Consider the following 11,022-nt stretch of genomic DNA (forward strand, 5'->3'; position numbering starts at 1 on the left):
AATAATAGAAGACCTGGCTCTGGCTCACGAATGGGACCCTGAAGAAGGAGACAGAAGGCCTGATCCTTGCAGCCCAGGAGCAAGACATCAGGACAAAGGCAATTAATAATAATAACAATAATAATAATAATAATAATAATAATAATAATAATAATAGAAGACCTGGCTCTGGCTCACGAATGGGACCCTGAAGAAGGAGACAGAAGGCCTGATCCTTGCAGCCCAGGAGCAAGACATCAGGACAAAGGCAATTCAGGCCAAGATCGAAAAATCAGCTGATGACCCAAAATGCAGACTGTGCAAGGAAACCGACGAAACCATGGATCATATCCTCAGCTGCTGTTAAGAAAATCGCACAGACAGACTACAAACAGAGGCACAACTCTGTGGCCCAAATGATTCATTGGAACTTATGCCTCAAGTCCCACCTCCCAGCAGAAAAGAACTGGTGGGATCACAAACCTGCAAAAGTCTTGGAAAATGAGCACGCAAATATACTGTGGGACTTCCGAATCCAGACTGACAAAGTTCTGGAACACAACACACCAGACATCACAGTTGTGGAAAAGAAAAAGGTTTGGATCATTGATGTTTGTATCCCAGGTGACAGTCGCATTGACGAAAAACAACAGGAAAAACTCAGCCGCTCTCAGGACCTCAAAATTGAACTGCAAAGACTCTGGCAGAAACCAGTGCAGGTGGTCCTGATGGTGATGGGCACATTCCGTGGTTAGCAAATGCTAGAAAACACTGCTTGCAGTGGTCAAGCCCGTGCAAAGTGTTGGAGATGTGCAGACCTTTGTCGCTTACCTTGGAGAGCGCCACGAACGGGAAGCGGTCCATTTCCAAGACGGACTCCTCTCCGTTCTGGTTCTGGAGCTGGCCCTTGAGGATGCGCGAGGCCGTCACCGTGGAGATCCCCATCCCTGGAAGGAAGGAAGGAAGGAAGGAAGGAAGGAAGGAAGGAAGGAAGGAAGGAAGGAAGGAAGGAAGGAAGGATATAAAATATTATTGCCATTCACAGCTTTTATAAATAATAATAATACAGTAGAGTCTCACTTATTCAGGACTCGCTTATCCAAGCCTCTGGATTATCCAACGCATTTTTGTAGTCAATGTTTTCAATACATCATGATATTTTGGTGCTAAATTCGTAAATACAGTAATTACAACATAACATTACTGTGTATTGAACTACATTTTCTGTCAAACTTGTTGTCTAACATGATGTTTTGGTGCTTCATTTGTAAAATCATAACCTAATTTGATGTTTAATAGGCTTTTCCTTAAATCCATCCTTATTATCCAACATATTCGCTTATCCAACATCCTGCCGGCCCGTTTAGCTTGGATAAGTGAGACTCTACTGTAGTAAGAAATAATAAATAATGCTAATACGTGATAATAATATAAATAATACACAATGATAAATAATAATAAGTAATCTCTCTGTGTTTATGTGCCTGTGTAAAATAATGATAACAAATAATAATAATAATAGTAATTGATAATAAAAATAAATAAATAAAAATAAATAAATAAATAATCTGTTTGTATGTGCCCGTGTAAAATAATAATAACAAAGTGTTGTCGAAGGCTTTCATGGCTGGGATCACAGGGTTGTTGTATGTTTTCAGGGCTGTATGGCCATATATACAACAACCCAATAATAACAAATAATAATAGTAATAGTAATCATAATAGTAATAAATAATCATAAATAGTAGTAATATTAATAGTAATAAATAATAACATTAGTAATAAATAATAATAATAATAATAAAGAAATAGTAGTAATAGTAAATAATAATAGTAATAAATAACAATAAAGAAATAGCAATAAAATACATGATAAGACATGTATAATAAGTATAAATGATAGTAATATATAAATAATAATAAATGATAAATAGTAATAATAATAATAATAATAATAATAATAATAATAATAATAATAATAGGAGCCCCGGTGGCGAAGTGTGTTAAAATGCTGAGCTGCTGAACTTGCAGACTGAAAGGTCCCAGGTTCAAATCCCGGGAGCGGAGTGAGCGCCTGCTGTTAGCTCCAGCTTCTGCCAACCTAGCAGTTCGAAAACATGCCACTGTGAGTAGATCAATAGGTACCGCTCCGGTGGGAAGGTAACATTGGCGCACCATGCAGTCATGCCTATGGCCACATGACCTTGGAGGTGTCTATGGACAACGCCGGCTCTTTGGCTTAGAAATGGAGATGAGCACCAACCCCCAGAGTCAGGGGAAACCTTTACCTTTTTACCTATAATAATAATAATGACAATAAATAATCTCTGAGATGACTCACCGTCCCCGAGGAAGAGGATGACGTTCTTGGCCACGTTGGTGTTGAGCTCCTGCAAGCGCAGGGCCTCCTGGAGGGTCTCCTGGGCCTGGTGCCGCCAGTACCGGGGGTCCTTCTCCTTCTCTGGATGGGGAAAGCAAGCCCTCTGAGGACGCCGGTCCTGTGGGGTGGCCTCTCGGCCGCCAGCCCCTCCCTCCCTGCGCCTCTCCCACCCTTGGGACCACTGCCCTCTTCTGCACTTTGGACTGGCGTTCTGGGATGCTCTGCTTGCCCAAAATGGGCAGGCAGAAAGGAATGGCTTCAATTGCTCAATCAAGATTTAATAATAATAATAACAATAATAATAATATGTAAAGCAAAGTGGAGAACCTGCTTTGATTGAAGTCAAAAATCAGAAACTCCTCAAAGCACAGAAGACAAAAAACCAGTACAAGAAAACCACACTACAAACTAGAGCTGACAGCTGGCACAACAAAACACTGCATGGAAAGTTCCTTGACAAAAAATCAGTACAAGAAAACCGCACTACAAACTAAAACTGACAGCTGGCACAACAAAACATTGCATGGAAAGTTCCTTGACAAAAAACCAGTACAAGAAAACCGCACTACAAACTAGAGCTGACAGCTGGCACAACAAAACATTACATGGAAAGTTCCTTGACAAAATTGAAGGGAAAACTGATGAGGAGAAGACCTGGCTCTGGCTCACGAATGGGACCCTGAAGAAGGAGACAGAAGGCCTGATCCTTGCAGCCCAGGAGCAAGACATCAGGACAAATTAAATCAAGGCCAAGATCGAAAAATCAGCTGATGGCCCAAAATGCAGACTCTGCAAGGAAGCTGATGAAGCCATGGATCATCTCCTCAGCTGCTGTAAGAAAATCGTACAGACAGACTACAAACAGAGGCACAACTATGTGGCCCAAATGATTCATTGGAACTTATGCCTCAAGTCCCACCTCCCAGCAGGAAAGAACTGGTGGGATCACAAACCTGCAAAAGTCTTGGAAAATGAGCACGCAAAGATACTGTGGGACTTCCAAATCCAGACTGACAAAGTTCTGGAACACAACACACCAGACATCACAGTTGTGGAAAAGAACAAGGTTTGGATCATTGATGTTGCCATCGCAGGTGACAGTCGCATTGACGAAAAACAACAGGAAAAACTCAGCCGCTATCAGGACCTCAAGATTGAACTTCAAAGATTCTGGCAGAAACCAGTGCAGGTGGTCCCGGTGGTGATGGGCACACTGGGTGCTGTGCCAAAAGATCTCAGCCGGCATTTGGAAACAACTGACATTGACAAAATCACGATCTGCCAACTGCAAAAGGCCACCTGACTGGGATCTGCGCGCATCATCCGAAAATAAATCACACAGTCCTAGACACTTGGGAAGTGTTTGACTTGTGGTTTTGCGAAACGAAATCCAGCATATCTATCTTGTTTGCTGTGTCATAATAAAATAATAATAATAATAATAATAATAATAATAATAATAATAATAGTATAGTGATTCCAAATTACTCACCAGGAACGAAAGCGAGGGCCAATCCCAGCTGCAATGTCAAAAGCAAGAGCGTCATGTTGATACCAAGGAGTGCAGAAGGGGCACAATTCGAACACAAACCCAGATGTTTCTGAATGAAGGCAAAAGAAAAGACAACAATGTATTATTATTATTATTATTATTATTATTATTATTATTATATCATCCTCAAAAGAGTTGTAGGACCAGCACAGCAAAGCTTGGACACAAACCTTTTGATGCTGAAAGTACAAGAAAAATGGGTCAGACTTGGACGAGTCATGTGCATGAGGAGCCCAAAACCTTATTATTATTATTATTATTATTATTATTATTATTATTATTATTATTATTATTATTACTACTACTACTATGGTATGACTACTACTAGAGTGTCATCAAGAGGACGTGAAAGCCCAGGCCATTTGGGCACTTTGTCAGATATGAGTGTTTGGCCTTCGGAGGCCTGTCATCGCATTAAAGCTGCAAATCGGGTTCTCGGATTAATTGTGGCGTCAATGCAAAGGGTGTTGTTGTCGCCGTTGTCATCCTTCTGGGAAAGCACAACCGCAACGCAGCTCCACTTCCTGGTCATTGATTCGGGAAGTCTTGCTTTCCCAAGGAAAAGCCTGAACCCTCTCCTCTGTTTCTTGCATTTGCAGGAATTGACCTAAGAGGGAGGGAAACGGGGCCTTGCAACGGCAGCTGGGACAACGGGAAAGCCGTGGCTGGGAAACGGGGAGCGTCCAGGGGGCCAGAGGGGCGCCAAACCGCATCAGCTCCTCCGTGCGGACGGGCCGAGGGCATTGGCTCCTGCCCAGGACACCTGTGGCTTTGTGGGCCGATCAGCGGCTAATTCCCGGGATTATCCCCGCTGAGCAACAGCAATACCCTGTGAGAAAGCCCAGGCTGGAGGCCGGCCATTTGGCAGGACGAGGAGGAAGGAAAGGCAAAGCAAAGCAAGGCAAGGATGGGATGGGTCCAGCTCTCGCATCCATAGGTCACTCTGGGGAAGACCATGGCTTTCACTAGGCGGACCTTCCTTCCTTCGTGGCCAGTGTGGTGTCTCTGCTCTTCACTCTTTGGTCCAGGTTGGCCATGGCTCTCCTCCCAACAAGGAAACGGCTCCTGATTTCCCGGCTGTAGGAATCTTCGCACCTAGAAATATAAAGTCTGTCCCTGCCTCCACGTTTTCTCGTTGCCATGATCTTGGTTTTCTTGACATTTTCTTGACGTTTTCTTGATGGGAAAGGCATGGGACTGAAAGGGAAGAGAAGGCATGGAAAGGAAAGGAAAGGAAAGGGAAGGCAAGGCAAGGAAAGGCATGGGAAGGAAAGGAAAAGCAAGGAGAGAAAAGGCAAGGAAGGGCATGGAAAGGTAATGAAAGGCAAAGCAAAGCAAGGCATGGAAAAGCAAGGCATGGAAAGGAGAGAAAAGGCAAGGAAGGGAATGGAAAGGAGAGGAAAGGAAATGCAAAGCAAAGCAAGGCAGGCAAAGACCAGGCAAGGATGGGAAAGGCATGGGACGGAAAGGGAAGAAAAAGCAAGGCAAGGCAAGGAAAGAAAAGGCAAGAAGGGCATGGAAAGGTAATGCAAGGCAAGGCAAAGCAAAGCAAGGCAAGGCATGGAAAGGAGAGAAAAGGAAGGGCATGGAGAGGAAAGGAAAGGGAAGGCAAAGCACGGCAAGGCAAGGCATGGAAAGGAAAGGAAAGGATGGGAAAGGCATGGAAAGGAAAGGAAAAGCAAGGCAGGGAAAGACCAGGCAAGGATGGGAAAGGCATGGAAAGGAAAGGAAAGGAAAAGCAAGGCAAGGCAAGGCAAGGAAAGAAAAGGCAAGAAGGGCATGGAAAGGTAATGAAAGGCAAAGCAAAGCAAAACAAAGCAAAGCAAGGCATGGAAAGGAGAGAAAAGGAAGGGCATGGAGAGGAAAGGAAAGGGAAGGCAAAGCACGGCAAGGCAAGGCATGGAAAGGAAAGGAAAGGATGGGAAAGGCATGGAAAGGAAAGGAAAGGAAAAGCAAGGCAGGGAAAGACCAGGCAAGGATGGGAAAGGCATGGGACGGAAAGGGAAGAAAAAGCAAGGCAAGGCAAGGAAAGAAAAGGCAAGAAGGGCATGGAAAGGTAATGCAAGGCAAGGCAAAGCAAAGCAAGGCATGGAAAGGAGAGAAAAGGCAAGGAAGGGCATGGAGAGGAAAGGAAAGGGAAGGCAAAGCACGGCAGGGCAAGGCATGGAAAGGAAAGGAAAGGAAAGGAAAGGAAAGGAAAGGAAAGGAAAGGAAAAGCAAGGCAGGGAAAGACCAGGCAAGGATGGGAAAGGCATGGGACGGAAAGGAAAGAAAAGGAAAAGGCAAGGAAAGGAAAGGCAAGAAGGGCATGGAAAGGTAATGCAAGGCAAGGCAAAGCAAAGGAAGGCAAGGCAAGGCATGGAAAGGAGAGAAAAGGCAAGGAAGGGCATGGAGAGGAAAGGAAAGGGAAGGCAAAGCACGGCAAGGCAAGGCATGGAAAGGAAAGGAAAGGATGGGAAAGGCATGGAAAGGAAAGGAAAGGAAAGGAAAAGCAAGGCAGGGAAAGACCAGGCAAGGATGGGAAAGGCATGGGATGGAAAGGAAAGGAGAGAAAAGGGAAGGAAAGGCAAAGCAAGGCAAGGCAAGGCAAGGCATGGAAAGACAAGGCAAGGATAGGAAAGGCATGGAAAGGAAAAGAAAAGCAAGGAAAGGCAAAGGAAAGGAAAGCAAGGCAGGGAAAGACCAGGCAAGGATGGGAAAGGCATGGAAAGGAAAAGAAAAGCAAGGAAATGCAAAGGAAAGGAAAGAAAAGGCAAGAAGGGCATGGAAAGGTAATGCAAAGCAAAGCAAAGCAAAGGAAGGCAAGGCATGGAAAGGAGAGGAAAGGAAAAGAAAGGAAGGGCATGGAGAGGAAAGGAAAGGGAATGCAAAGTACGGCAAGGCAAGGCATGGAAAGGCATGGAAAGGAAAGGAAAGGATGGGAAAGGCATGGAAAGGAAAGGAAAGGAAAGGCAAGAAGGGCATGGAAAGGTAATGCAAGGCAAAGCAAAGCAAGGCAAGGCAAGAAGGCAAGGCATGGAAAGGAGAGAAAAGGCAAGGAAGGGCATGGAGAGGAAAGGAAAGGGAAGGCAAAGCACGGCAAGGCAAGGCATGGAAAGGAAAGGAAAGGATGGGAAAGGCATGGAAAGGAAAGGAAAGGAAAGGCAAGAAGGGCATGGAAAGGTAATGCAAGGCAAAGCAAAGCAAGGCAAGGCAAGAAGGCAAGGCATGGAAAGGAGAGAAAAGGCAAGGAAGGGCATGGAGAGGAAAGGAAAGGGAAGGCAAAGCACGGCAAGGCAAGGCATGGAAAGGAAAGGAAAGGATGGGAAAGGCATGGAAAGGAAAGGAAAGGAAAGGCAAGAAGGGCATGGAAAGGTAATGCAAGGCAAAGCAAAGCAAGGCAAGGCAAGAAGGCAAGGCATGGAAAGGAGAGAAAAGGCAAGGAAGGGCATGGAGAGGAAAGGAAAGGGAAGGCAAAGCACGGCAAGGCAAGGCATGGAAAGGCATGGAAAGGAAAGGAAAAGCAAGGCAGGGAAAGACCAGGCAAGGATGGGAAAGGCATGGAAAGGAAAAGAAAAGCAAGGAAAGGCAAAGGAAAGGAAAGCAAGGCAGGGAAAGACCAGGCAAGGATGGGAAAGGCATGGAAAGGAAAGGAAAAGCAAGGCAAGGCAAGGCAAGGAAAGAAAAGGCAAGAAGGGCATGGAAAGGTAATGCAAGGCAAAGCAAAGCAAGGCATGGGATGGAAAGGAAAGGAGAGAAAAGGGAAGGAAAGGCAAAGCAAGGCAAGGCATGGAAAGACAAGGCAAGGAAAGGAAAGAAAAGGATGGGAAAGGCATGGAGAGGAAAGGAAAGGGAAGGCAAAGCATGGCAAGGCAAGGCATGGAAAGGCATGGAAAGGAAAGGAAAGGATGGGAAAGGCATGGAAAGGAAAGGAAAAGCAAGGCAGGGAAAGACCAGGCAAGGATGGGAAAGGCATGGAAAGGAAAGGAAAGAAAAGGAAAAGGCAAGGAAAGGAAAGGAAAGGCAAGAAGGGCATGGAAAGGTAATGCAAGGCAAGGCAAAGCAAAGCAAAGCAAGGCAAGGCAAGGCATGGAAAAGCAAGGCATGGAAAGGAGAGGAAAGGAAAGGGAAGGCAAAGCACGGCAAGGCAAGGCATGGAAAGGAAAGGAAAAGAAAGGAAAGGAAAGGAAAGGAAGAACAAGAACAAGAAAGGCAAGGTAATGAAAGGCAAAGCAAAGCAAGGCATGGAAAGGAGAGAAAAGGAAATGCAAAGCAAAGCAAAGCAAGACTAAGGCAAGGATAGGAAAGTCATGGGACGGGAAGGGAAGGGAAGGCTTGGAAAGGAGAGAAAAGGGAAGGCATAGAAAGGCAAGGCAAGGATAGGAACGGAAAGGTAAAGATGGGAAAGGCATGGAAAGGAAAGGAAAGGAAAAGCAAGGAAAGAAAATTTATTTATTTACAGTATTTATATTCCACCCTTCTTTCTCACCCCGAAGGGGACTCAGGGCGGATTACAATGAACACATATATGGCAAACATTCAACGCCAACAGACAAACAACATATATAGACAGACACAGAGGCATTTAACTTTTTTTCCCCAGCTGCATGATTCCGGCCACAGGGGGAGCTGTTGCTTCACCGTCCACTAGTGGCTGTACTTCCTCATTCCTTTCCTCATGTTTTGCTGGCAGTTTTATGGTGTTGTAAATTAGTTAAATTAGCCTCCCGCATAAAGCGTACCTAAATTTCCCTACTTGACAGATGCAACTGTCTTTCGGGGCTGCATAGGTCAACAGCAAGCCGGGCTATTTCATGGTCGGGGGCTTTGAACTCATGACCTCTCGGTCAGTAGTGATTTATTGCAGCTGGTTACTCGCCAGCTGCGCCACAGCCCGGCAAGGAAGGGCATGGAAAGGTAATGCAAGGCAAAGCAAAACAAAGCAAAGCAAGGCATGGAAAGGAGAGAAAAGGCAAGGAAGGGAATGGAAAGGAAATGCAAAGCAAAGCAAGAATGGAAAGGCTAAGGCAAGGATAGGAAAGGCATGGAATTGAAAGGAAAGGCAAAGCCGTGTAGTCCAGCAGCAGTCCCAGCAGTCAGGGGCTGATGGGTTCACTGATGACTTGGAGTCAGATGGGATTGTGGGCTTTCCTGGGATTCATTCCGGTGCAGAGCCAGAAAGTGAAACTGTTTGAGGCAGAAAGGCAGGCACAGACGCAGGGCCTGGGAATGGAATTGCCTCTGAACCTCAAGGCCGGCCAGCCACGGGAGGTGGGATCCTCCTCTCCAGATAAGGAGTCTAGCCCAATTGATGTGAACCTCTCATGGGAACACACCTGGTGACATTGAGCCAGAAGGCTTGCCTGCAGATCCGAGCAGAGAGCCAGCTTCGTAGATCAACACGGCCTCGTAGGAAGCCACAATTGCAGGGGAGACATCATGCTTTCATGTCTGCTTATTAGGAGCCGACGGGCTCTTTGCTCTTCAGTTCAGGCAACGTCGCTTTCAAGTTACAGCCAGGCCTGGGTCCTCTAGTTCTTTTCTTGGTTTTAGGATTCACGTATTCTGGGAATTTTTCTGTGTTCATGTTGTGTAGCCTTGTTCAAGTGTTGCTTATGGACTGAGGCTGCTTTTGGATTTTGGGACTATTCTTGAACTGCCTTGCTTTTGGATTGACAAGAGACATTTGACTGCTGACCTTTTGGATTCTACACCTTAATTCTGTATCCCTGCTTTTTTTTACTATTGTGTGTTTTTACAACAAACTGTTTGCCTTTACTCTGGACTCTTGTGTGGTGCTCTGCTCCACTTGCACAGCCTCTCCCTTAACCCTTTCCTACCCTTTCCTATGGCACCCAGTTAACATGGAAAATTCTCCCTGGGGGAGAAGAGCGGTGTATAAATTAAATAAACAAATAAACAGAGTAATTGATCAGCAACTGAACAAGAGGTTTGGGGAGAATTCACCATGATTTACAGGAGTTGTAGTTCACCTACATCCAGAGAGCACTGCGAACCCAACCAACGATGGATCTGGACCAAACTTGCCACGGATGATGGGACTTGCAGTCCCTTCACTGATACTATGACCCCCACCGACAACGGACTGGGACCAAACTGGGCACAGAGAAGCCCCATGTGACCAACTGAACATACTGCAGGGGTTGAGGGGAATGGACCTTCGTTTTGGGAGTTGTAGTTCCCCTTTATCCAGAGAGCCCTGGACCCATCCAACCACAGATCTGGACCAAACTTCAGTGATATTACCGAATATCCCAAAACAAACAATGCCGCCTTCTAAGAACCCAGGCACCGCTGGGTCCCCAAGATAGTATAGATAAACCCCACTTGCCCAGTTTCCAACAGACCTCGCAACCTCTGCCATAGATGTGGGTGAAACGTCAGGAGAGAATGCTTCTGGAACATGGCCAGGCAGCCCGGAAAACTCACAGCAACCTTATGTGGGTATTATTATTGTTGCTGTCGTTTATTTATACCTTGCGTTATCTCTCCCGAAGGAGACTCCAAGTGGCCGGCCATTAAAAGTATGTCTAACTACGTTAATCTATATATATAAAAGAGTGATGGCATCAGGGCAACGGACAAAACAACAAAACTACAGGTCCCCCAACCTCGAAATTTGACAACACAACCCATCATCCATGCCTCAAGGTTGATACAACAAAAAGAAAAGAAAAATAAAGTCCTAATTAGAGGGAGAGGAATAATTGCTTTTATCCAATTGCTGCCAGTTAGAAGGCAAAGCTCCACCCACTTGGTCTCCTAGCAACCCAATAAAAAATAATAATAAACACTAAATAATAATAATAATAATAATAATAATAATAATATAACTTTATTTTTATACCCCGCCCCATCTCCCCGAAGGGACTCGGGGTGGCTTACATGGGGCCTAGCCTGATAAAACAATCAATATTAATAACACAACTATAAAACAATTATACCAGTAAAACATCAATAGCAATAAAACAATCGTTAAAATCAGCAAGAAGCATATGAAAAAAAAAAACATACAATATTAAAACAGGAGACTAATTCATAAAATCCAGAACAGAATGTGCCGGTAGAAATGGACAATAAAGTGCAAAATAGCATTGGCAACATAATAATT

General features: G+C 45.0%; 3 protein-coding genes across 3 annotated transcripts in view; 2 read left to right on the top strand and 1 right to left on the bottom strand.

Annotated features, from left to right (window-relative positions):
* Positions 1–11,022, bottom strand: part of alpl (alkaline phosphatase, biomineralization associated) — a 30,922-nt gene that overhangs the window by 18,478 nt on the left and 1,422 nt on the right. The window contains exons 2-4 of the mRNA XM_062965757.1: positions 3,852–3,960; positions 2,321–2,440; positions 811–926 (exon numbers count right to left, since the gene is read on the bottom strand). Coding sequence (XP_062821827.1) covers positions 811–926; positions 2,321–2,440; positions 3,852–3,906 — 291 coding nt within the window. The 5' untranslated portion in view covers positions 3,907–3,960. The remainder of the gene's footprint in view (positions 1–810; positions 927–2,320; positions 2,441–3,851; positions 3,961–11,022) is intronic.
* The window catches only part of ece1 (endothelin converting enzyme 1), a 96,060-nt gene that overhangs the window by 14,503 nt on the left and 70,535 nt on the right, over positions 1–11,022 (top strand). The window lies entirely within an intron of this gene.
* On the top strand, positions 6,440–9,814 carry LOC134294487 (ribosome-binding protein 1). Its single transcript, XM_062965758.1, has one exon. The coding sequence runs from the start codon at positions 6,440–6,442 to the stop codon at positions 7,934–7,936; it is 1,497 nt and encodes a 498-aa protein (XP_062821828.1). The 3' UTR covers positions 7,937–9,814.

The sequence above is a fragment of the Anolis carolinensis genome, unplaced genomic scaffold (assembly GCF_035594765.1).
Source record: "Anolis carolinensis isolate JA03-04 unplaced genomic scaffold, rAnoCar3.1.pri scaffold_15, whole genome shotgun sequence".
Lineage (NCBI taxonomy): Eukaryota > Metazoa > Chordata > Lepidosauria > Squamata > Dactyloidae > Anolis > Anolis carolinensis.

What these genes read in the sequence shown, in the direction of transcription:
- LOC134294487 (XM_062965758.1), top strand. Translation starts at nt 6,440, where the DNA reads ATGGGATGGAAAGGAAAGGAGAGAAAAGGGAAGGAAAGGCAAAGCAAG.